Source organism: Acyrthosiphon pisum, chromosome A1, assembly GCF_005508785.2.
Source record: "Acyrthosiphon pisum isolate AL4f chromosome A1, pea_aphid_22Mar2018_4r6ur, whole genome shotgun sequence".
Lineage (NCBI taxonomy): Eukaryota > Metazoa > Arthropoda > Insecta > Hemiptera > Aphididae > Acyrthosiphon > Acyrthosiphon pisum.
The window spans coordinates 78794018-78821372 of record NC_042494.1 but is presented as its reverse complement, the minus strand read 5'-3'; the positions used below and the strand labels follow the sequence as shown (position 1 = coordinate 78821372).

Genomic DNA, 27355 nt, shown 5'->3' with positions numbered 1-27355 from the left:
AGTATATACTGTATAACATATATGATAAGTTATACGTTATATTTTTTTGTCGATGTATTGGATCAAAATATTTCATTTTAAAACACATTATGACCACTCAGTTCAAAGTGATCGATAGCCATGATTCATGAATCATGATAATATTTCGATACGTAAAATCTCGCAATCAAACAAAATATATCCTGTACCTACCTATTTAGTTCGGTATTTGATTTATACGCAAAACGCGTTCAGGGCAGTTTATGTTTTATACTTTTGTATTGTATCTATGGTATCTATATTCGAATATGCCAATTGTACCTACTATATACCTAACTATTAGTTTTGATTGTGAAATCAGAAATATCTCTCAGCTATCTATGCTTGAAAATAAAGATATTATTATTATATTAATAACACGTAACATTTTTATATTAAAATATTTGTTTTCATGTTTTTGAATAAAGTTCGTAGGTATCGTTTAATAAACAAAAATGTATGATTATTACCAGCCAGGTAGTAATAAATTCAATGCACAGTTTTCATTGACGTATATATACGTATCGGTTTATATTATTACCAAGGTATATAAAACTGATCAAGTTTCGTTACGCTATTATATTTTTTATTTCGTATAGGCCAAGTTTTCATACAACAATTGAATATAATTTGTTTTGAAACAAATTAAATATAATATACATATATATTGCTTCACTGAGTTAGGTGTACACTGTCGGTAGTACAGTAATACACTGAATAGTTGGTGCACAATGAGATATCGGAATAAATCATAACGATAACAATATAAATTGTACACACTTTTACTAGGTAACCTAAAATGCGTTTCTCTTCCTTGGTTTGTGACTATTATTATTAAATATATAACTACTAACTAACTAGTTATAAGTATAGTCGTATAGATAGATCAATAGATGTATTGTTTATATGTTATGTATTTTTTTCTGGATTATTTTACAGTTTACCTTATGTCCATATGACGTTATAAAAGGTACCTTTATTGGTTTCTTAATTTGGAATTTATACTCTTCATTTTGGCTTGGCACCTATCTACAATAATATTCACTTATAATAAAACAGAAAGTATAACTGCAACAGTGCAACTGCACCCATATGTGCAATAGTAAAGAATATTAATTAACAAACTATTATTATAATATTGTGGCAGGGTAGGTATATTGTAAGCGTTACGTGATCAGATGATATGAGCACATTTTGCAGCGAATATGCATATACGTCTATAGACTATATTATTATTATACTATAATATAGTTAATTTATTAAAATGCAATAAATAATAATTACCAACAGTTGCAGCAGTACCCAGCAAATATTAATAATAATATGTGCAGGACGTTGCGATATAATTACGTTTTATCGACGCGTCCAGCCGTATAGTAATGCTAGCTACTATAATATAGTCTATAGCTGTAGTTGGTGGGTTGTAATAATAATAATAATTAGAATCATAAAGGTAGTCGAAACATGTTTCGATAGTTGATTTCAAAATAATATGTTTCCTGGTGCGCAAATAAAATTAATCGGCGCCAAATCCGCGAATGTCATCTAGGAATGGGCGAAACAAATAATAGCCTATACACATAACTCATTACTCCACACGGAATAATATTACATTATAAATCGTAATCCTTAAGGTCCGCGGCTTAAGGATAATAATATGATGATTATATATTTTATTGTAAACGATATGGTATTATTCTTGGCACATTTCCAACGGTGTCGTGAATCGCCACGAAACTATAATTTGTACACACTTGTTGCACGGGACATGTGCGATGCGTTTTATAGACGACGATCGAATGTTCTGTGTACCTGCAAATATGTATATTATATATCGTGTGGTATTGTTTAATCTATGCTATACGTTGTTTACACTTTAAAGATAGTTTACAGAGCGCACCAATAATAGATAGGAACGTCTTAACAATACCTATATCATTGCGTGCTTCGCGCGGGCATACAACTACGGTAACAGCTGCCGTCGTTTCGAAAATATAAATATAATTTACATTATATTATCTCGGTCGAGTGTGATACGCACTTGTCAATGTACAGTGCCACGGTATCGGTGACCGCGTGCAGTGGCGTGGCGGTGTTTAGGATAGTTTTAGATTTATCAAGTGTATTACCTATATTATACAAGTGCTTCTAGGCACTTAGAGAATAAATAACTTACGGGGGCGCGGCGTGGGTATATAATAGGTAGGTAGGTAGGTACTTTTTTTAGTTCCGTTCACTAGTAGCTAATCCATAATAACATGCAGGGAAACTGTCAATATAAGTAACAATAATGTTATAAAATAATACTGATAAGTGGTGAGCTAGTACTGACACATAAGTGCATGTAGCCGCACCAAAAAATACTAATCAATTTCTTATAGATCAAGAATTTCCGTGAGCGACAAATAAACGTCGTCGTCGTTAGTCATATATTTTACAGTATTTACCTACTTTAATTATGCTCGTTGAAAACAATGAAATGCATAGTTTTATTTCACTGTTTAAGCTTGGACCAGTAAAAGTTGTAACTATAGTAGCACAACAATAATTATAGTCCTAAAATATTGAGCTACATTTTCCTTAACAAATAAGTCAGATGCATTGTAATTTACTATAAGTTGTTTAAAAGGTATGTGTATATTATAGGTAGGTAGTAGTTACATACTTTTAATTTTGAGTGAATAGAGCTTGTTATTATTGAGTTATTTACGATGAAATAGATAAATATACAACTGACCATACAGAATACACATTACAGAACACTTAACAGCTACAAATTATAAAGTATCATAGCAGGTACCATGTCTTATGATGTAGTTAAGTCTATTGTCTTATACTCCTAATAACATCCACGTACACTGCAGTGTTATCACTGGCATTTGTGGTAAATATAATATGTCCGTGACACTGGCAGCATTTTACTATGCACTTCGTGGGCCTTAGGGTATTGTGTTACCTATCTGTTTGATTATTTATAACTGCGCTGACATACCACGAACTTCTTAACAAATTCATATTTGTAACCATATTAGATCGTATACAATGGTAAAAGGTTTATACCATCTACAGTATTACCAGTATGGCAGTATCTATAGACTATAAGTACCCAATAATTCAATAAAACACTATCAACAACGCAATGCTGATAAATAGTGCGATGATACGTTTTGTAAAGATGTATTACTTATAACTAATATTATTATTTAATACTAATACCTGTAATTATACTTACACTATCACTATAGGGTATAAAATAATCCTTTCATGGTTATAATTTATAATACATCGATTGATTCTAGTAACTGATGAAAAAATCATTTGTTTTTCAAAAATTCAAATTCGTTATTTATTTATTTTGAAGCGATATTATACGAGTTCAGAGATTAAAAGCCCCACCCCTTAGCGCTTATGGTTTTAACGATAATTACGTAAATTTATAATACTATAGATGTAAACGAATTCACATACAATTATGTAAATCGATCTAAAAACGAAACGAATCGCGTATAATAGTTACTCTCTATTATAATAATATTAACCTTAGTTTGTAGAACAGGAAACTATACAAATCAGAGTTCTAGATCGTATACCTACCTATTTTTCAGCGAATAATTAGATCGTCGGGTTACCTATATATATGGCTATAATATAGAAAAAAAACAAAACGTTTTAAACGGTTTAATCGAGAATCGCCAGATTGACCGACACGAACGAAGGCTAATGCACTCTCAGACCTGTATCTAAGCATGGGTGTTGTGTATGTGTGTACCGAGCATATAGTATATTATAAGCGCACACAAAAACACACAAACACACACATTCACTAAAGTCGGGCTCCGAAAAGTCTTTCTCCAGAAAGACCTTCGTTCAAGGCAATTTGGCAACTGTTACCGGGGCGAGACGAAAACGTGTTGTGTTGCCGCATCGCCGAGCGTGACGTCAGTATTATAAACTATAAAGTTTTTTTTTCGCCGTTTTGTACAACGATATTTCGCTAATAGGGCCGAACCTATATAATATATACGCTACATCTAAATATTTTCTGTAAAATGATAATAATATTATAATACTCAAGAAAAATATACTTAAGGTTCAGGATGTAAACCAATAATTGTATTTAGAAAATAATTTATAATCTGTATCTTGAGGCACAATAAGCATATTATAAGATAAAAGAGAAATAGCTGTCGTATACACCGATCACAGATGTACACAAATAGACGAGCCTTTTAATTATAATAAGCACTTTTATTAAAACTTTGACGTCCAGTGGCGATCGAGTCACAGGAGTCACCACCTGGCTCTAACACACGTACATGTCCCCACCCCCACCCATTTTCATTTTTCAACTTTTTCCAACGCCAATATTCCTGCCAATTCCTGCCACCACTTTCAGAATTCCTGCTCAATTACAGCCCTCGCAAAATCCAAAAAACTATGGGTGGTGCTGGGGACATATGTCTCCCGCCCCACCCATGGTCGGAAATTGTTTTTTTCAACTTTTTCCAACATCAATATTTCCATTCCAGAGATAAAAAATCTATATTTGATAAAAAATCAGTATTTAATTAAAAAAATCAATATTAAATCTAGTATATAAAAATCATGGTTAAAAAAATAATTTATATTTGATAAAAAATCTGTATTTCTAAAAAAATCTGTTTGATAAAATTAACTTATATTTAAAAAAATCAATATTTGATAAAAAAATCAATATTAAATTAATATGATAAAAATCAGTATTTAAAGCAATAATTTATATTTTATAAAAACTTATATAAATTTATAAAATAGAGTCAATTTTAAAGGTATATTTGATAAAAATTAGTATTTATAAAAAATTTATATTTGATAAAACATATATTTAAAACAATATATATTCAATAAAGTGTATATTTGATATTTTTAATTTATATTAAAAAATAAATATAAATTGTTTTATCAAATATAAATGTTTTTTATATGAATTTAGATTTTTTTGAATATATGTTTTATCAAATACAGATTTTATCATATTTAATATTAAAAATGATTCTTAAATAATGAATTTTCATCAGCTACATATTTAATATTGATTTTTTAAAGAATTATTTTTTTTTTTCAAATGTATAATTTTTTTATTAAAGACTATTATTTATATTAGTGTATATTTGTTTTTTGAAAATAAATTGGTTCATCAAATAGTTTTTTTTTATAAATACTGATTTTATATCAAATATACCTTTATAATTGATTTTATTTTATAAATCTATATAGGTTTTTTATCAAATACAAATTATTTTTTTAAATACTGATTTTTATAATTTTAATATATTAAAAAAACACTTATATTTGATAAAACAATTTATAATTATTTTTTAATATAAATTTAAAATATCAGATATACACTGTTAATTGAATATAGATTTTTTTGAATATATGTTATATCAAATATAGATTTTATCATTAAATACGGATTTTTTTATCAAATATAGATTTTTTTAATTAAATACTGATTTTTTTTTTATCAGATAGATTTTTTATAAATACTAATTAGAAATTTCTATCAAATATACCTTTAATATTGATTCTTTTTTTATAAATCTATATAGGTTTCTTATCAAATATAAATTATTTTTTTAAATACTGATTTTTATCATACCTATATAGATTTTTTATCAGCGAGTAATTTGTATTAATTTTTTCAAATACATTTTAGATTCTGAGTGGAAAGATGAATGTATTGATTTTACAATGATGTGTGTTTTTTTTTTTTTTTTTATTATTTTTTTTTTTGTGTCTGTCATCACCTTTTAGGACAGAAAAAGTGCATTATTTTCAGTTAATAATTCGTAAAAATTTTTCTTTTTAGAACTAAGATTTTAAAATATAATACAAGATTCCTTATAGGATAATCTACCTTTATAAAAAAAAAATATTTATAAGAAACTCAAATTAAATTTTTATGAGCGTTTGAAATTCATATTTTTACAACATTTGATATTCACTCGATTTCTTACGTAACGATTTTCTTATTTTGTTGTAATTAAAAAACGAGTGACTGTAGAAATTTGAAAATTTCATTGAATGTTTATATTAGCATTTACTACATACAATACAATTTTGAAAATAATTTGACTCTTTTTGAGCTGGTTACGGACATTGTAAGTTTTCAATTTTTTTAGTTTTTTTTTCTATAAATACCAATAAAGTTTTATCATTTTGGCCAAAAAGTGTAAAAAATGAATACAAGGCTCCTGATACATTGCTACAATAGCATGTTGAAAAATATTAAAAATACATAGGCATAATTATTTTTTATAAGCATTTGAGGTTGAAATTTTGAAAAAATGTATCATATTTAAAATTGAATAATTATTTTGTAGTTAAAAATGTATAAAATGTTCAACTTTTATATCTAAGGATTGAAAAATTTAAAACAAGATTCCACGTAAATATTTAATTCTGTTACCAAAAATTCTAAAAAATACATAAGCACAGTTTATTTTTATAGTCATTTTAACTTCAAATTTGGGCGAAATTACGTATTAAAAAACCTGGAATAACTATTTTAGTTATTTTGTTGTGATTGCATAATATTATTTGTGGGTATACTTGAAACTTCTTAAGTATACTATTATATATCTATGATAGTACCACGGTTTGTTGTTGATGTATAACGCGTTACCTGATGGATATTGTGATATGATTAATTTGGAATTTATTATTAATACCTATTATAGGTCAATTTTTTTTTAATACTATAGATAAGTATACCTATAATAGGTACCTATAATACCTAGACTGACAAACCGTCTCCGCTCGGAATCGTTTTTCTTATACAGTGATATTATATCATTGAATTCAAATTTAATTCTATCCATTATACAGTGACCCACTTGTAACCTGCTGTACAGCAGAGCTACATCCACTTACCCACCTTTTTTTTATAATTGATTTTTATTAATTTTTGATATAACTAAAAAGTGTATAGTTATCTATTTCTATCTAGATTAAAAAAGGTTATCTTATATTTTATATTAAGTCCATCCCCGACCTTGGATGGGACTGGAGAAACGTTTCCCCGCCCAACCAAGGGTTTTTTAATTTTTGTGGGGCGTGTTTCCGAGCAGGAACTCCGGAAATGGTGGCAAAAATTGGCAGGAATGGAGCACCAAATATTAGTGCTGAAAAAGTCAATTTCCGACCATGGGTGGGGTGGAAGAAACGTTTCCCCCGCCCTACCCATAGTTTTTTGGATTTTGCGAGGGTTGTAATTGAGCAGGAAATTCCGGGAAATGGTGGGCAGGAATTTGCAGGAATTGAGCACTAAATATTGGCGTTGGAAAAAGTTGAAAAATGAAAATGGGTGGGGGTGGTGACATGTACGTCTCTAACACTGGTGGTCAGTGGTAATCGAGTCATAAGATCACCACTCACTGACCCTCTTTCTGTCTTCACATATTCCTTAAATATCAATTTTACAGTCGAAACACTATCGGTAGCATCGGTATTAAGTTTAACCTAGTTACATTACACTTACTGACTATACTTAAAATTATACTAATTGTTATTGTATTACATAATTGTTACCTTATCCTTATTCGGTAGAATGCATAATTGTTTCTATGTTGTTACTTAGCTTATTGATGATTTGATTTGTTTTGTTTTGGTATTTTACCTGTTACATATGATTGTTTACTTAACCTAGTTAATAGTTTTAATTATAATATTTTTTATTTTTAAGTTTTAACCCATTGATGTCAGAAACATAGAATTACCTAAATAAAAATACATTTTATACTTTATTTTATTGAAAGTATTTACAATTTTTAAAGTTTATATAATAAATAATACAATAGGTAAATTTAATGAATGCATAAAGTAATTAAAATAATAATATGATATAAGACGATTGGAGAATATATCCATAAAAAATATAGTATTTAACTTTTAATTGTACAGCCAATTTTTTTTTCAAAAATTATAATTAAGTATATAAGATTTATATTCACCATAGAGTGATAAAATAAATTGGTGTAAAAAAAATGTCTCTATACGTTATTACAGCAGACTTGTGTACGTATTACATGTAGGTATATCCATATAAGTTTTAATGAGCGTAAGTTTAATACTGTTTAAATATATAGGTGTATACTGTGTATAGAATATATATTTGCGTGTGTAGGTATATATTTATTTACGGTTTATTGTCCCATAAGTACTATCAGGAAATAACCATGTACAAGACCAATGTATAAGGCTTAAGTACAATAATCCACCAACTTTGTATTTTGTCCGGCTTCGTTTACGTGGTTAGTGTTTACTGTTTAATATAAACGTTAACGCATTCATGTCATTAGGTTGGGTATAAATTTGCTTCTGAAACACACCGAAATCGAATTTGTATGAATAAATATGAATGGATAGTAATAATAAGGTCGATATACCTACACCGAAGAGGTTGTCTATACTTTGTGTCTAACATATTAGGTATATACTAAAATAATACAAATACATTTTACGTGTACGGTGTACCTATAGTCTATACTCTATAGTGAATCTAATCTCGGGAGAATCAAACATTCACCTATGATACACGTTAAAAATAAATTAATAGCGTCACCACTGTATAGACATGGATCAGACCTTATTTGAAAACTCGTGTTGAACACATTGTGTGTGGTTGGAAACACTATAGGTATTAGGTACGCAAGCTGCATATGCGTGGGTTAGGTAGTATGATAATATTATATAATATAGGTCCTTGCTCAAAAATGTTTTTCTATATCCTGTTCACCAGACCGCATATAAGTCTCAATTATTATTAATTTTTTATCGTCTTATTCGGTGTTGGCTAATGAGTAATGAGTAACTATAGTACAGACTACATAGTGCAACCCACGGGGGCGTTTTTAGTTTTTGGGACTTCCTTGGTGGCCTGTGACAAAATTGAATCTTAGCCTTATATTTAATTGTTGTTATGCCTACCGCAGGGCGTGATTATTTTAACAGTAAACCCTCATTCTCTCGAAAAGTTTTTTTAAACATTGTATTAATAATATTTTAATGATAGGTATAGGTAATATTTAAAAAATAGTATTTATTTTTACAATCATTTTTCGTTACTTTTTACTTTTGTACGTTTTTGAATGACAACATACCTTTTTAATTTCCTATTATATGAAGCAGAACATTTTACTGAGAATTTTTATCTATAAAAATTAATTTTCGACTGTGTAGTTACACTTAATTAGTTAGGTCAATTCAGCTGTTATAAACTTATAAATTATACTTAATATTCTTTAAAGTTTGGATTAGCGGCGAGTTGAAGATCGACATTTTGTGGGTTATCCCAGTACTACTCCACTATCTTAAGTTCTCAACTATAAGCTCATCTAAACTTTAAAGTATACTTATAAGTTAGAATTGAATAACTACCTACTCGTTTTAAATTTGATTTTATATAACATCAAAGTTTTAAGGAAATTCGGAATATGAGATTAAAAATGTGAGATAACGATTGTGCTGTTTACCTAATTGTTAATCATTAGGTTCATTAATATCTGAATATTGTTAACTTTCGAAACGATTATTATTTAAATATAATTCATAGTATGCTCATATAGAATATAGTATTCACTATTCATAAAGTCAACCTTTGCAGGAATTTTATCAACGCTATTATATTATAGGACTTTTCAGACTTTTTGTTCAAAACATTTTTGAAATAGCCCGTGAAAATTAGCCAGACTAAAATTTGACACACTTTCAAAATAAATTGAAATTGTGCCCCAGAGTACGACTACTTGATATTTAATAATAAATATAAAATAATAAAGAACGATTGTACACCAAACACGAGTAATGTTTAGCGATAATTTAATATTTTATCAAAAAAAATAACTGTCATTAAAATAATAAAAAAATAATAACCGATATTTTTACTGACATATTTATGACATCGAAGCTTTTTTTTTTAGCTATTCCGTGAATACATTATCTATCTATAATCTATATACAATTAGGTAAAATGTACTGTTTATAGATTTTTCGCGTGGAATATTAATAATACTTAATATTATATTAGTACATATGGAAAAAACGTAGTTCCAAATTATCGTGATCGAATATTATCAATCGCGATTGTATACTAAATAATATATATATTATAATATGTATATATACTATATTCATATATACAATTATAAAATATAGACATGTTGCATATAGCAACAAAAACAAATTAAATATAAAACCACATTTTCGAGGGCATCTCGCGCGTATATCTCTGAATATCTATATTCTGCAGCTTACAAATTGATTAAAAAAAAATCTAATAATAAACGTTGAGAGTTTAGCGTTATTATATGAAAATTAATGTGATATATTATATTATAATATTAGGTATGCATATTGTTAATACTTCATACTTACTTTATACATTATGATATACGTGCATTTATTTTCATTTTTATATATCTGCGGCCTGCGCGGGAGTCTTTATGAATGTTTATTATATTATATACCTACCTATACAATATTACAATAAGCGTTGAATACTTGTATACACAGGTTAGTAGCTTCAAAATCATTTCCCCGTTCGTTTTTATCGATCTGTCTGCGCGTGAACATGTTTTTTCCGTAACGCGATTACACGTGTATAACCTTAAGATTACGAACCTTGGTGCGACATCCTCTTAAGGACCTACACTCGAAAAAAATAGTTTAAATTACACAAAATGTAGCAATACGCCGTCCTCTGCCGTGTTATTGTGTAAATACCTACAATCATAATAATATATTATATAGTGTAACAATTAATAATATATTAATATACAACATGAAATATTAGAATATAATAGCTATTCACTTTTACGACAAATTTCAGACCGCTGTTACTTGCTCGTAATAAAAATTCATTTTTCTAAAATATACACAACCACACAAGCCCATTAAATTAAGTATTAGATTATCGTAGGTTTTGAATATTATAGATACAATAATATTATGTATAAAATAGCTGAAGTAGCCAATATAATACGGTTATATTTATTTATAAACTTGAATATATTGTTGTCGGCAATAACCATAGCTATTGTATATAATATCCATTTATACTGCAAACCTACTGATCGTAAGTAAAAAAAAATTCATCAGTCAATACGTTTTTTTTTTTTTTTATGTACCTAGATACACACATTTTGCATGGCTTAGGAGCTCTGTCCAGCTATATATATGTTGTGTAACGGCAGTGTTTGCAGCAGCGCGAGTGAACGGCGTATGCCATATAATACATATATAGTAATATTGTTCTCGCGAAATTCAACCAATTTTGACACGATATAGTTCAAGGTGAGGCCCGCCCGCCCAATTACTACTATATTCGACTTCCGTAGAGATCAACGCGTCAAAGTATTCTGCAACTTACAAGTATAAATGAAAGGTTAGGTTCGCCAACAAAGTGCGGCGCGAACCGAAGTCAATTATTATATTTTATACTCGCGAATTGAAATATAAGTGTGTTACCTACGACCTAGACACCTAGGTACCTATTATATTAGAATTATCGTACCTATTGTACACTTATATATGTAGATATATTGAGTAGCCCCTGGAGTAGGTTCTCCCACACATATAGCTGCAGTGGTAGTTCAAGAAATTGTGTAAATCTCTAACAAATAAAAATACAGCACGTCAAACCACGATTTTTCGTCGCATCAACCAGCTATATTGTGTGACGTAATGATTTATACGAAAATAATTGACTGCCATGAATTTTTAATAATGTTGTGCTCTGCAGACGTTATTATATCGAAAAAAAATAAATGTAATTCCGAACTCTAATATAGGTACATGATAATTATATATTTTCGTTATTATTGTATATTTGTACACCTCTCAAGTTCATCGGAACGATCTTGAAAACACTATAGTACCTACCTACGTACCTGCTGTAGCAATGTTATGTCATAAGAAAATTTTTTTACTCACGAGTTTGAACATCATATTTGTGTGTGTGTGTTTTTGTATCTACTTGTGCGTGTAGTGGCTGTAGCAAAAACCGCTTCGATTTTTTGTATGACGTGCTGTTATATTATTACGTATTAATAATAATAAAAATAATAAAACAATGAGAAATAAATAATTATCGTAGCCGTTATTATATTAATATATTTATATAAACCTTGTAGTGCTTGTGCTCGGAATTACTTCAGATTTTATATTTTTTTTTAAAAACAACCAGCATTAATAATAATTATAATTATTGTTATAAACGAAAGCTGCTATAGTTGTTAAATTCAATGTCTTACAGCTAGACATTCCGTAACGTCAGTATAACAATATAATAATTAATATGTACCTACCAATGTAAACTTATATACAATGTACTATCTTTATAAGTTGGCTATGTTTATGATTATGGCTTTCAAGAAAAAAAAAAAAACAATAAACGAAAACCGAAAAACGCTCATCAGTTCGATGATGGACTAAGATCCCTATATAATATCTTAGCCCATGGTGTCGACTATCAAATCTTATTTTTATAACTACCTATATAAAGTTTTGAAAAATGTTATCATATATTCGTATAGGTAGGTAGCTTATATACCGAAAGAATCTATTGGCCTCGAATAGCCCTAGGTAGGTAGAAGCTAAAAAGGCTGTAGGCTATAAGCTATAAATGAGGATACCTTTTATAGTCATTTCAGTTATAATGTGAAATCTAAAAAAATATTTACGATATAAAGTTGTACTAATAGATATTAAATAATAATTGTACCTACCTGTAAATTCAAAATTATTATAATTATCTATCTGAAAATTTGAATAAAATTATACAAGACAATACATGGGCGGGGGCATAAAAAATAGATCTATGGCACCAAAACTCTTAATAGTACAATACTACAATCCTATATGGACTATTTTAGCCTATATTATTATAGGTACAAATGTACAATCAATTTTCCATTACTATTATGTATTATGTGTACCTAGGTAGTACTGTAGTAGGTAGATGCAAGGTACTTAGTATGTCATTGTTCGCCAAATTAATGAATTACCGTGAGAATGTGAGATTTTCAATCAATAATCGCATTAGTGACTTATAACAAAGAAAAGAGGAAAATGTACATTCATAATAAATCATTTTAAATTATGATAGTTACGTCTATAATACTGTATTACGAGTGACGACCTAGTTTATTTTTAAAATATTTCCATTTACCTTTCAAAATATTCAAACACAGAGGTAAACCAGATAATAGGTACATAATTTATTACATATTTATGAAGGTATATGAATATATGATATAGACATATAGTCTAATATCAATTATGAGTAAATGAGTTTCAGTAGTCTCAATTTATGATGCATGTAGTCCGAAATTATTCGTAAATACCTACCGACAAAAGTTGGATAAATTATTGTTCATCGATATTTATCATAATATATATACCTACTGTCCTACTATATATATGTATTATATAATATTATTATGTACTCGTATAAGTATGTAGATACTCAAAATAGTAAAAAAAAAATGTGTTTAGTCCCTCTCCCCTCCACTCTATCCACTACAGTAATAGAATTACAATTCTGTGGTTTACGCCTTAATATAACAATGTACCTATGCTTTAAATTTTCCGAAATCAATTTCATTCAAATTTTTTATCATGTAATCTAATAAATATGTTTTGTATCTAATTTATAATTCCCCTAAAGTTTAAACGTTTAAAACAAAACAAAAAAAAAATAATAAAAAGTTAGGTAGGTATATGTTTGTTTGCACCTCCAGTTAATTTTCCAGTCACGCTATAAACCAATAAGGTTCAACCTATTATATGGCTAAATAGTGACCATACAATGGGTACATATTATTATATACAATATAACTACATATATATTTATGTTAGTTTATATATATAAAAGTAGTTTTATTTTACGTAACCCTATCGTGCTTTGAAATGTAATATCTATAGCATAATATATACCTATACTTTCTGTATAAATATTCTATATCGTTGGCCCCCACTTTGTAATTGTAAAAAAATCAATTTTGGTGATTATATCATGAAAATAGAAAAAATCTCCCATTATTTTAGGTCAAATGAATTCAAGTAACAATACATACCTATAATACTATAATAATTAATAAGTGTATCAATAATTTGGTTGTTTTCCGCACCTACACGGCTCGCCTACATGCCTACATTATTGTATTGATTCAGATGTTATGGCATTTTTATGTTTTTAAAATGCTCAAATGATTGTCGTACATACCTATATGAATTACTAGGTATATAATATTATGATATACCATATACAGAGTGATTCATCAATCATGCTCATCCCCATTGTTCCTTTAACAATTTGTTTATTGGTGTAACTATTATAGGCAAAAAAAGCCCATAACACTGCCTGCAGGAACATCCCTGTTTGGCAATGACCCTTATTCCTTAGCGAATAAGTCATCTATACATAATAATTAATAATATTATATTCTATAACCTAAGTAGGTACCTATATTAAAATTGACGGTTTTTTTTTTGTCAACTTTTCGCAGGAGTCGATAGACCACATCCACGTGATATCACTGGACCCACCGATGCGGTTGGACGAGAAGCCGCCGGACTACGCTTCGGTGGTGGACGTGCCGCCGCCCAGTTACGATGACGCGATCAAGTTGGACCCGCAGCGACTGATGGACAGCAGTGGCCACCGGGCGGCGAGGGACACCTGTTCCATAACCGTGGTGCCGCCAGACGAGTGCGACAAAACGTCGTCCGCCAACGAGGTCGCGGTGCCGGTCGTCGACACTACAAATGCGTCGCAGCCGACGACCAAACTGGCGCAGGCCATCCGAAAGAGCATACGCGACATACGCAAGCAACTGACGAACACAGTGAGCGACGGGGCGGTGGACGTGGAGCAACAGCAACAGAGCAGTTCCGCTGTCCATAGCAGTGACGCCACCTCGGCCGCTCTCCGCAAGTCCGACGCTCAGACAGTAGCCACCAACGCGGCAACAACTGACTAGCGTGCAATAATGTTATTATCGATGTATTGATATTAATATATATTTTATTGCAATACATCGTTAATGATGTTACATTGTTACTGCTATAATGCTGTATTGTTGCATTTTTTTTCACAAGACTGAAATCACAAAACTTTATATTATATTATTATAATAATGATTAGGTACGATTTAATATATTATATGATACATTTAAACTTATTATAATATTATTGTTAGATATAAGGTCTATATTATTTTGTCAGTTGGTTTGCACGCGCTTTGTGTTTTTCGATTGGTACCTACCTATATTGTTCTGTGCTACTGCAGTGCTGCTGTGTTACCCGAAAGCGTTGTGATTTACCCAACATTTATTGTTAAAATATTATTATTATTATTGTCATTGTTATTAGAGTGAACCTACCTATCATTGTCGCCTAATAAGTTGTTATATTGGGAAGTCGAGAGTAACGCCTACGAAATCGTCGATTCCTGTAAAATTATATTAAAATATTGTTCCCGTCGACGAGTTCAGTATACTTTTGTTAATAATTAATATAATACACCTTACATGAATAAATTAAAAAATATTTAACGTACACGTTATACGATGTGTTGAGATGGTGCACGAACTACCATCTGTTTAATTTCACCTTATTTCCATTGTACATAATATTTTATAATAATAATATAATGTTATGCTTTGTGTACCTATTTGTTAGAGCTTTAGAAGTCAGACTGTGTCACAGAGTTCACAATATAATATACTGCACTTGCATGATTTTATTTAAAATGATTTGCATACTATGTCTGCAATGTTTTTGACAATTTTAAATTATAATAATATATTAAGTACCTATACCTATTACCTATACACAAAATTCAGATTTTTAAAAAAAATGAGTCATTATTTTTTCATTGTTACAATATGATCTAGTTATTAGTAATAACTTACTACTTAATAGGTATAAAATATATAATGGTAATTTTTTCTACCATTTTTGATTGCCTGGTATTTAGGTCACAGAATACCTACTACAATAGACTCTAATTGATTTTTCACATACAGCTTTTTATAATAGGTAAATTGTATGCAACTGCAACAAACTGTTTAAATAGATTCATATTATAATAATTATGATAAATTATTTATCTACATTAAATATTAAATAACTTTTTACCATGGAGGTAAACAACATTCCATGTCACAAAATAGTAATTTTACAGGTGATTTGTCAAAAATTGTGTTCTTTACCTCTAAAATAGTGGGCATGGTTTTATTTTCTATAGTCTTGTTTCTGTTACTAATGATAACTGGACATAGTGTCATATACATAGAGGGAAAAATGTTCAAGGACATGGAAGTATGGAACTAACTCAATTTCGAGAGAAATGGACATGGTGTCCTCTTCCTCCAGGGTACATAACTATAAATTGCATTGAATATAGAAACAATGTATGTGTAATGTCAAAAATATATTTTGATTTACAAAAATAATTGTTTAACAATTTAAAATAATAATTACTTACATTATAAATTTATAAACAATACTATACAAATATAAAACAATGTTTATTTGATAAAACAAAGGGGTTTTGTGAATTTTATACTCATCAGAAATCTTTGAGGACAAATAACATATTAAACGAATAAATATTTACCATATTATACTTCCAATATAAATAATTGATCAATTTTGTAAAAAACAAAGAATATACATATTTAATAACATTTTCCCATTATATTAGCTGACTGAATAATACATTATAAATATTATGCTCAACAGTCATGATATTGTGTACATTGATATTGATTGACTATTATATTTTAAATTAAAATTGAGTTTTTTTTTAAACTTTTAATATGAGAGTACAATCAGTTGTATAGATTAGAAATGTATTATTATTTAAAAGCATATGTACACTTAAAATATAAGCATTCTTGCTTAACCTTGGGTATATCCTATATATGGTAAGTATAGTTTGATCTTGAAATTTAAAATAATATCATATTGCAATCACAATTGTGTATACGCCCAACAACATTTATTGATTATCATTGTTTGTAACTAGACTTATTACATTTTACATAGTATTTTTGTTAAATTTGAAAATATGAGATTTTTATTTTTTGAAAACTCTGCCTCATACTAGTCCTACCTAATATATCTAAGAAGTTATTGTAGAGATAAAAATATAATACTTAACATAACCGAGCAATTACCATAATAAAAAATAAAAAACAATGTTTTTAATATTGACTTAAGAAAACAAATGTTTAGATCAAGACAATCTAAATATTGCAGACTTTACACATTAAAATCTTTATTTTACATAATTTGTTTAACAAATAATTTAACCCGATCCCAGTGAAAAGAATCACAACCATGCGAGAGCAATTCTGACTATTATAAGTATAAATAAATTATTTTACAAGGATAATGAAAAAGATGTTGAACTACTAGGAGTTGCTACTGAAGATTGACTGCTGTCTTCTCTGTCGTCACTCGAGTTAATGTGCTAAATATAAAAATAAATTTAACATAGTAAATTGATATTTAAACTTATGTTTATGATGATATTAGTGTTCTTTTATTTAAAAAGTATTATTGGTTCAAAGAGATAAACAACAAATACTAAAAATAGGTATTATATATTTTATATCTTACTTCATGGAGTGTCATTAAGGCATCCAATGTATCTGGGAATATTGGTCTCACAGAATTAATCTCCATTGGGGTCAAATGGTTTAAAGAAGCTTGAACACGGCCTTCTTTAACGAATAAATCGACAGAAGATCTTAATTTTGCTATTCTTAAATCCCATAGATCCTTTAAAAAATAAATCAATGTAATTAATATTTTGTAACAATTTTGATTGTATTTAAAAAACATTTTTATTAAATTCAAATATTAGAATGGACTAATATTGAGAAGCTGTTTGTTTTAGAAAATATACTGCAGTGATCATTTTAATAATATAGGTATTACTATTATTTTTTATAATAGTATATTTTTATAAATATTATAAAAAAGGTATTTAATAGAAAGTAAAATATCTTATGTTTTTCATTTTAATTAATTGGTTGCTTAACAGTTTTTCAAAAACATCAGTTGCAAAACTCAGTTAAACTTCCAAACTCTCAGTTGTGGAAATAGTCCACCTAAAAGAAAGGCCTTAATACTTCTAAATATAAATACAATAATAAATAGCACCCTAACCGTACAAACTTCAAATCACCAAAACCAAGTGTTTGCGCTCAATTCTAACAATGTAGTCTACAACTCAAGATATTACTTAGATTTGAAAAAAAAGCGTGGTAGTTTGAGTGCAATTATGTCTGGAATTGTATTAGTTAAAAAATGTTTCAAAGATAGACAATTTTTTGTGGTACAGCCTATGAACTAGTTACTGAAAGTACATTAGTCATTAGGTAAAGGTAGAAGTGATACTATTGTTGTTCCTGCCTTATTTGTGATACCACATGAAAAAAAAGGAACATCAGGTATTTAAACTATAATTTTCTCATCAAAATATCATAAATGAGAATAATAATCTGAATATAATACTGCTTATCTAACACAAGTGGAATATATCTAAAAGTAATTGAATTCTAAGTGTTGAAAGGAAGATATGTATATACCTAATATATTATATAATTATAATCCTGGGTATATCAACTCACTTTAACTGCCGTTTTTATATCGTTCCCTTGTGGAATATCCTCACTGGCAACAGTCAATAACATTTGAGTGATTTCCAAGTAAAAATTGGTTGGTAATTGTGTGAAAAATCTGAAATAATCAAAGGTTAATAGAAAGGTACAATTTGGTCAATACGAATGACGTTTACTGTACTTGGACGCTTTCTCTTCTTCAAGTCTTTCTTGCAATTTGTCAACGGCCATCCAGTCAGGGGCTAGGATACGACAAGTCTTTTTTTGTCGCAGATTCAGTGCCACCCAAATGGGAACGTTCAACGGCAGACCTGCTCGGAACGGACCATAAGAACCGCATATCAGGTGTACGTGGCTAGCATGATTGAACGTCGGCACAATCTGAATGATCTCGTTTTCGGCCATATACTCGATTTCAGCAGGGTGCATCATTTTGGCAAATGTCCTCGACGACGATTCTGTAGACAATAAATATAACGAACGAGTACTACCTACGATTTTTCCGTTGGAAAATCACAATAGGCATACTAAAGTCGAATTGCAAAAACTTTTAATTTTGTTCATGGTTGAAACATAATGAAAGTACCTATAGAAAATATAAAATATAATTTTGTGATAGTGTTTTGTTGAATTGGCGGGATTTAAAATGAACATAACCTCGAATCCCAGCAGCTGTTTGCCGTCCGTTTTCGAAATCTGTCGGCAGAACAACAAGAACGCTTTTTTCTTTCGATTCACTTTTGATGGACTAAATATTGTTGGTTCATGACATTTTTTCCAAACAGTTTTAATTTAGAAATTCAGAATCGTGGTTATTCGTTTTTAAAATAAATTTAAAAAATATATTAGGTATCTCTTTATCTCCCAAAATGCTTATCACACTTAGGTACGCTTATCACTTTTCAGGAGATCTGACCCCGGCCATCATTCAGGGCTCGGGCATCACGATTCGCGATTCACGATCATTGACACTGACATTCAGGCTTACTTAAGTATCAAAATAATGCTTTAATATCAATTTTAAATTTATAAATCAATTAAAATCTCATTAAAGAATTTGAGTGAAGTTTGTTAGTCACAACATTTTATTACTATAACTATAACTTCACTATTGAATCAAAACAAGATAACTCTGTGTTGTCGAATAAAATATTTTTGTTGTCGCCATTGTATCATATGAAGTGAGTATAATATAATACCATGTATTAAGACACCTTAAGACCATTGTTATTTGTTATATTTCATAATTACATTACCATAATAAATAAAAGGTCTATAATTTAAATTCTAAGTACTTAACTCTTTACATACCTCTTTTACAACTGAACAAGTTGAATTAAAAATAATTTTACATCATGCAAATTAAAAATAACTTAAAATCAATAAGCAAGGTTAAGTTAACATTTAACACCAAACCTAACTAAATATAATTGACAATTTATTTAATGTTGTATTAATTGTATTTACAATAGAATCTGCTTATTACAATGCCATAAGTAATGATAGGTATTCTGGATAAAACAATTTCCATCCACTTACTTGGTTGGTTTTATATCTCATGCGTGGTATGTTTTTGTTTTTGTCATCCGAATAAAACAATCTGATTCTAAAAAACAATACAATACAATTAAAAATGTATGTAATTATAATATTATTTAATAATGGTCTAGGTCACATAAAGGCTTAGGTATATTTTATGAGGCTAGGTTTTCACCTAGGTATCAGTATTAAAATCATGAGAATAAATCTGTACATGAGAGGCTAAAGGGTCCAAGTCCATTATTGTAACTTATCAGGAAAGCCAAAAAACCGTTTTTCAACTATTTTTATTTTACTTAAATGGCCGGTGTAAATTCAATTTAATGATTATACCAACGAGGTTTGTTTTAAATTATATGCTATAATATTCTCAATAAGATGAATATTTTTTCTTTTAATTATAACTTACCTATAATTGTTTATTTTACGATTTAAATGAAATATTTTGGACTTGGATCCATTTGCTCAATCACACAATGACTTGGACCCTATTGATCTCAATGTTAATTATATAACTTTGCAAAATGATCCAGGTCCAAATCATGGACTTAGATCATAATTCAAAAATTAATATTTGGACTTAGTTTTTTTTTTATTATTTCCCAATATCTTGGTAAATATTCGTCATTGGACTAAAATGAAGATAGGTAAAATGATATATTATATATTTCATATAACATAAAACCATAGCCTCAATTTTGATAAAAGTGGACTAGGACCCTTTAGCCTCTCAGGTACAGAAATAAATGAATTATTTGTATTTTATTCTTCATTTTGTTTATTAAATATAGTAATATTAGGACTTTGTGTTAAAATCTTTTATTTTTACAGTGATAAGAAGAAAGAACTAGGGAATTGAGTGAAAAATGCATCATCTATTGAAATATATATTCGCTTCAAGCCAATGTTGCTGTAAAATGTATTTACCTCAGTGCAGGATGTGTTTTCCAACTGTAACTGCAAACAATAAATCATTTTTATCAGTCCGATTGTATAAAAATCACAGAATTATGGCAAATGTTTATTTTGCGGATGATCGATTTTCAAAGCGTCACAATAAATTGAAAAATGCCATTCGAGATAAACAGATTATTTTACAAAAAACTAAACAAAAATTTCAAACCAAAGGTAAATTCATACTGGATGACATCAAGGAGACAAAATCAAAGGTACGAGATACTATAAAGGAGAATGTTTGGACAATACCGAACATGCTGTGTATGACTAGAATAATGCTAAGTCCTTACTTGGGTTATCTTATTGTTAATGGAAACTTTGAGTATGCCCTTAGTTTTGTGGCCATAGCAAGTGTAACAGACTTAGTTGATGGGTGGATTGCTAGGAATTTCCAAGGTCAGAAATCAAAATTGGGTAGTTTTTTAGACCCAATGGCTGACAAAGTACTTGTGGGTACTATGTTTTTCACATTGACTTATATAGATTTAATCCCAATATATCTTACCGGTATAATTATATTAAGGGATCTAGTTTTAATTGGTGCTGCCTTCCAAATTCATTATATGTCAATACCTAAACCCAGGACTTTAAGTAAATTATTTGATGTCACCAATACCAATGTTCAATTAGCACCCATGTTCATAAGCAAGGTGAATACTACAGTTCAATTATCAATGGTTTGTGCAACTTTAGCAGCTCCAGTGTTTGAATTTGTCGATCACCCTGCACTCAAAGTGTTATGGTGGCTAACAACTGCTACTACAGTGTCATCGGCAGTAAGTTATATAGTGCATAGAAAAAAGACTTATAAAATATTTAATAACCAAAAATGATAAATTGTTTTACCTAACCTCCATACATAAATAACAGTATCTTTGACAAAAAAATGTTTTGATTTTAATATATTTAAGACAAATTATTATAAATGTAGGTATATATTTACTATGTGTAAACACTGAATATAATTTATAAAATATATACGTATAATAATTCCAAAAATATATATTTTTATTCAAATTAGTAACTTTTATCATATTAAGTCCTTACAAGTAACAATAGTTATAAGTTAAAATATTTTACTGTTGAATCATTCATCTAACTTTAATTTCAGTTAAAAATATTATTTTGTTATTTAATAAATTAGTTTAAATAATTATTTTTGGTGTACATTTTCTATTTTTTTTTCTTTACAATATACATTGTACTGTATTCCTGTATTTTATATACTTCGTCATTTTGATATTTATATATTGTATTGTCAGTAGTATTTTTAAGACTGATTTAGTATTACTTTAATGAGATTGTTAATCTTATAATATTTTAATATTATTAGAACAACATTCATTTTTATCTAAGAAAAAGTTCTAGGATATTTAATTTGTGAATTGTATACATGTACAAGTGAAATAATAATTATAGTGTCATGTAATTTCAAAATACAGTCTACATAATATAAATATACTGTAATATTTGGTGTATATAAAAAAAAAAAACAATTTTTTTAACTTAAATCAAAAATATAATTTAATAAGTCAATAATTTGAATAATAAGAAGTATTGACACCCCAAATGTTCATTAGCATTATTTCACATAAAAAGATTATGATTCATGTTCAAGATGGATATCTACATGGCTACATTAGCTCCATAAATGATTGAAGTAATAAACTAGTATTAATCATGGCCAAATTATTAATATTTTTTCATGTATACATACTATATCCAAAACATAGTGTACAATGTGATAAAAATGTAGACAGCCAAAATAATTTAAAATATTGGAATATTAATTATTATGAATCAAATCAAATGAAACTAATTTTTGTCAGTGAAATTCATAATTTTTAGACAACATGTAACATCTCAGAAAACCAAAGCTTAAATTATTACAATTTATTTGTTTTAGTTCATTACAAAACTTCTACCAACTGTAAATTTAACACATTTTAATTTTTAATACTAATTTATTATATTTTATTACTAATATACTAGTAGTTAAATTAGTGATAATTTGTATTTAGTGTTTTGTAATTAAGATTTCAATATTGCATACCTACATTATTGTTGTCAAAAGCAAAACAGTAAATACCATATTATATTATTTTTATGTAGGTACTTCAAATTATTTTTGTATAAATTATTTTATTGTTACATTTATTATATTGTTTCAAAAAATTTGTTTGTTTTTTTTTTATTAAACTGACAACAACTTACCTGAACTTCTGTACCTATGTATTTAAAGTTGTAATGGCTAGGGATAGCAACACACATGGTACCAAAAAATAAAAATGCTTTGCCCCTACCACTTCACATTATAAGTTGGATTATACAAATCAAAAAAGGTGGGTAAGTGGATGTCGCTCTGCTGTACAGCAGGTTACAAGTGCGTCACTGTATAATGGATAGAATTAAATTTGAATTCAATGACATAATATCACTGTATAAGAAAAACGATTCTGAGCGGAGACGGTTTGTCAGTCTAGGTATTATAGGTATACTTATCTATAGAATTAAAAAAAAAATTGACCTATAATAGGTATTAGGTAATAATAAATTTCAAATTAATCATATCACAATATCCATCAGGTAACGCGTTATACATCAACAACAAACCGTGGTACTATCATAGATATATAATAGTATACTTAAGAAGTTTCAAGTACCTACCCACAAATAATATTATGCAATCACAACAAAATAACTTTTTTTTTTTATATATATTTAAGTAATTTACAATCTATACAACAATATGTACAATGGGCAAATTTGATAATTAATATAATATGAATAACAGAATTAAACATTTAGGGGCAGGCACTCAGCAGCACCACCCGACCGAGAACATTTTAGATGTGGTTTTTATTTTTTATTTTAGTAGGTCTCTAGGCCACTGCCTTTTGAGTCTTCTACGTACATTGCCAGGAAGTGAGGTGGAATAACAAAATAACTAAAATAGTTATTCCAGGTTTTTTAATACGTAATTTCGCCCAAATTTGAAGTTAAAATGACTATAAAAATAAACTGTGCTTATGTATTTTTTAGAATTTTTGGTAACAGAATTAAATATTTACGTAGAATCTTGTTTTAAGTTTTCAATCCTTAGATATAAAAGTTGAACATTTTATACATTTTTAACTACAAAATAATTATTCAATTTTAAATTTGATACATTTTTTCAAAATTTCAACTTAAAATGCTTATAAAAAAATAATTGTGCCTTTGTATTTTAAATATTTTTCAACTGCTATTGTAGCAATGTATCAGGAGTCTTGTATTAATTTTTTACACTTTTTGGCCCAAATGATAAAACTTTATTGATATTTATAGAAAAAAAAACTAAAAAAATTGAAAACTTACAATGTCCGTAAACAGCTCAAAAAGAGTCAAATTATTTTCAAAATTGTATTGTATATAGTAAATGCTAATATAAACATTCAATGAAATTTTCAAATTTCTACAGTCACTCGTTTTTGAATTACAACAAAATAAGAAAATCGCTACATGAGAAATCGAGTGAATATCCATTGTTGTAAAAATTTGAATTTCAAACGATCATAAAAATTTAATTTGACTTCCTTATAGATATTTTTTGTTTGATAAAGGTAGACAATCTTATAAGGAATCTTGTATTACATTTTCATATCTTAGATTTAAAAAGAAAAATTTTTATGAATTTCTAACTCGAAATAATTTGCAAATTTTCGTGATTTTTCCATATTTTGTCATTTTTTGAACTTTAAATGCTTATAAAAAAAAACTGTGACTAACGATTTTTAATATTTTTCATCTGCCTTTGAAACAATATACTAGGAGCCTTCTATTAAATTTTCAAGCTTTTTTATCCAACAAATAAAATTTTATTGATATTTTTAGAAAAAAAACTAAAAAAAAATGGAAAATGAAAATGTCCATAAAGAGCTCAAAATAAATCAAAATATTTTGAAAATGTTATGGTGTATAGAAAATGCTAAGATAAACATTCAGTCAAAATTTCATATATCTACGGTCATTTTTTTTAAAGTTACACCAAAAACCAAAATCGATTTTCTCGAAAACAGATTTTGCGTAAAAATTCCCGTTTTTCCTTAATTTTTCTTTTGTTTTTCACGGCGCTTTTGAAAACTATTGGAAAAATTTTACTTTTGACCCCCCAAAGTACCAACTAGATTCACTTTCCTATCAGAAAAGGTACTGTTGAAGAAAATCCAAGCACTTTTACTGTCCTAAAACGTGATGACAGACACAAAAAAAAATAAAAAATAAAAAAAAAAAAATAAAAAAAATAAAAAAAAAAACACACATCATTGTAAAATCAATACATTCATCGTTCCACTCAGAATCTAAAATTAGAACAATTCCTGAAAATTAAAACTAGCATATGTTAATGGTTTTCAAAATGCCATGAAGTCAGCCATTAATTTCCACACCACCTCCCTCAAACCAAACAAATTGTGAATAGACAAAATGTACTATATAACCTATATTGAATCATAAATAAAATTGAACCAAATCATCAGAATAAGAATCGGACACACTTTCATTACACGTTTTAAAATCCTTTCTAATTATCGAAGATCATCTAAAAATATATATTTCCGCAGTACATGTCAAGCTCGCATCATAATTAATCATATCTTTGAAGAAAACCCAATATATACGAATCAACACGTATAACTCTTAAAATATAAGTCTTAAGCTCCCACTCAACTGAAGCGCCTAATTGACGTCACGCCGTCCCGGTTTCTATGATTAATATAAGGAATAAATTATTATAATATATTATTTATATGTACATTGTATTATAGTGTTTATGTATAATATATTATTCTATCTATGTCACGTATTGTTTTTAGATATTATTTTTAGATTCCCCACAAATTGCTCTACCTTAAATTGTTCTAACTTAAAAGTTTACCGAAAAGTAATACATTAATTTTGTATAAGCATTTTAATTTTAAATATTTACGATATTGGGTTTAAACCGATAAATTAACGAATTTTCATCCATCGATTTTTGATATTTTGTTGTAATTCAAAAACCAATAACCCTATAAACACTAGACATTTTCACCAAATGTTAAAATTAACATTTTCCATAAATTAAATATATATTCTATGTAGAAAATATTTTTTTTTATGACTTTTATCTAAATAAATGTTTACTCCACCTTAGTCTTAAAGTATATATTTATCTATAATTGTATGGAGTTATAAAATTTTGTAAGATAACTATTATTTGTTCATTGTTCAATTAGCTATCACTTATGACTTATCAGGCTATACTTAAAAAAGAAGACACTGTCATTAAAATAATAAACATAATATAGTAAATATTCAAGAAAAAGTATTTTTCATTTATTTTAATTTATTTGTTCTGTGAATGATTCATTATGAGTACCTGATAAACATTTATATGTATTAAAATGATTATAATGATGAGGTTAGGTTAAGGTGACATTATACAATAATTTGTTTTATTAAATACAGACTAGGTATAAAGTGTGGTATATTAATAACTGATTATTAAAATCTTCATATAAAAATAAAAATGAATGTTTTCTGTCTAGGATGAGTATGTGTGCAAACCTAAATAGTAATTATTTATTGTGATTTCGTTTTGAATTTCAATAATCTTTCTCAATACTTTAATAGCTAAGGACTTACAAAATAAAACATGTAATAACAAAAAAACGATAAATAAATAAACAAAAAATATTTAAAAAAAATGTTTAATTTAAAAATAATAAGAAACAACATTTTAATTTATTATTTTATTTTATATTTATGTTTTATTTTTATGAATATTTTTTTAATAAAAAAGTGGGCAAGTGGGTGTCGCTTTGCTTTACAGTAAGTCACAAGTGGGTCACTGTAATGGATTGTGAATTCTGCAGTGATATACTATCATTGTATACGAAAAACGATTTCTGAGCGAAGAGGTCAGTCAGCCTTTGATATATTACTAAGTATATTTTATGATATTATTTTGAATAAAGTAATGTATTTACCTTTTTAAGTTGAACCTTGTTTTAAATTATCAATCCTTAGCTGTAAAAGCTGTACGTCTTATAAATGTTTGACTAGAAAATAATTTTTTAATTTAAAATTTTATAATTTTTAACTTTAAATGCTTACAAAAAAAATGGCGCCTATCTATTTTTAA

The 27355-nt window shown here is 28.0% G+C and overlaps 3 protein-coding genes across 6 annotated transcripts in view; 2 read left to right on the top strand and 1 right to left on the bottom strand.

The window, feature by feature from the left end:
• The window catches only part of LOC100168031, a 40274-nt gene extending 24544 nt beyond the window's left edge, over positions 1-15730 (top strand). For all 4 annotated transcript variants that reach the window (XM_029487580.1, XM_001946491.5, XM_029487581.1 and 1 more), the window contains exon 3: positions 14568-15730. In XM_029487580.1, coding sequence (XP_029343440.1) covers positions 14568-15041 — 474 coding nt within the window. In that variant the 3' untranslated portion in view covers positions 15042-15730. The remainder of the gene's footprint in view (positions 1-14567) is intronic.
• A 747-nt stretch (positions 15731-16477) lies between these two features.
• On the bottom strand, positions 16478-19298 carry LOC100159150 (DNA replication complex GINS protein PSF2). Its single transcript, XM_001945117.5, has 4 exons — positions 18878-19298; positions 18706-18814; positions 17690-17851; positions 16478-17540 (listed from the first exon to the last, which is right to left on the bottom strand). Exons 1-4 carry the CDS (start codon positions 19126-19128, stop codon positions 17451-17453), a joined length of 612 nt encoding a protein of 203 aa, XP_001945152.1. The 5' UTR covers positions 19129-19298; the 3' UTR covers positions 16478-17450.
• Positions 19299-19534: 236 nt separating this feature from the next.
• LOC100161189 (probable cardiolipin synthase (CMP-forming)) lies at positions 19535-22342 on the top strand. Its single transcript, XM_003243734.4, has 2 exons — positions 19535-19877; positions 21067-22342. Exon 2 carries the CDS (start codon positions 21102-21104, stop codon positions 22023-22025), a length of 924 nt encoding a protein of 307 aa, XP_003243782.1. The 5' UTR covers positions 19535-19877; positions 21067-21101; the 3' UTR covers positions 22026-22342.
• Positions 22343-27355: the final 5013 nt, after the last annotated feature.

What these genes read in the sequence shown, in the direction of transcription:
- LOC100159150 (XM_001945117.5), bottom strand. Translation starts at nt 19,128, where the DNA reads ATGATGCACCCTGCTGAAATCGAGTATATGGCCGAAAACGAGATCATT. An exon ending in GAAGAAGAGAAAGCGTCCAA is followed by an intron (nt 18,815 to 18,877) that starts GTACAGTAAACG and finishes TGATTATTTCAG; the next exon opens with ATTTTTCACACAATTACCAA. An exon ending in CCTTAATGACACTCCATGAA is followed by an intron (nt 17,541 to 17,689) that starts GTAAGATATAAA and finishes TTTTATATTTAG; the next exon opens with CACATTAACTCGAGTGACGA.
- LOC100161189 (XM_003243734.4), top strand. Translation starts at nt 21,102, where the DNA reads ATGCATCATCTATTGAAATATATATTCGCTTCAAGCCAATGTTGCTGT.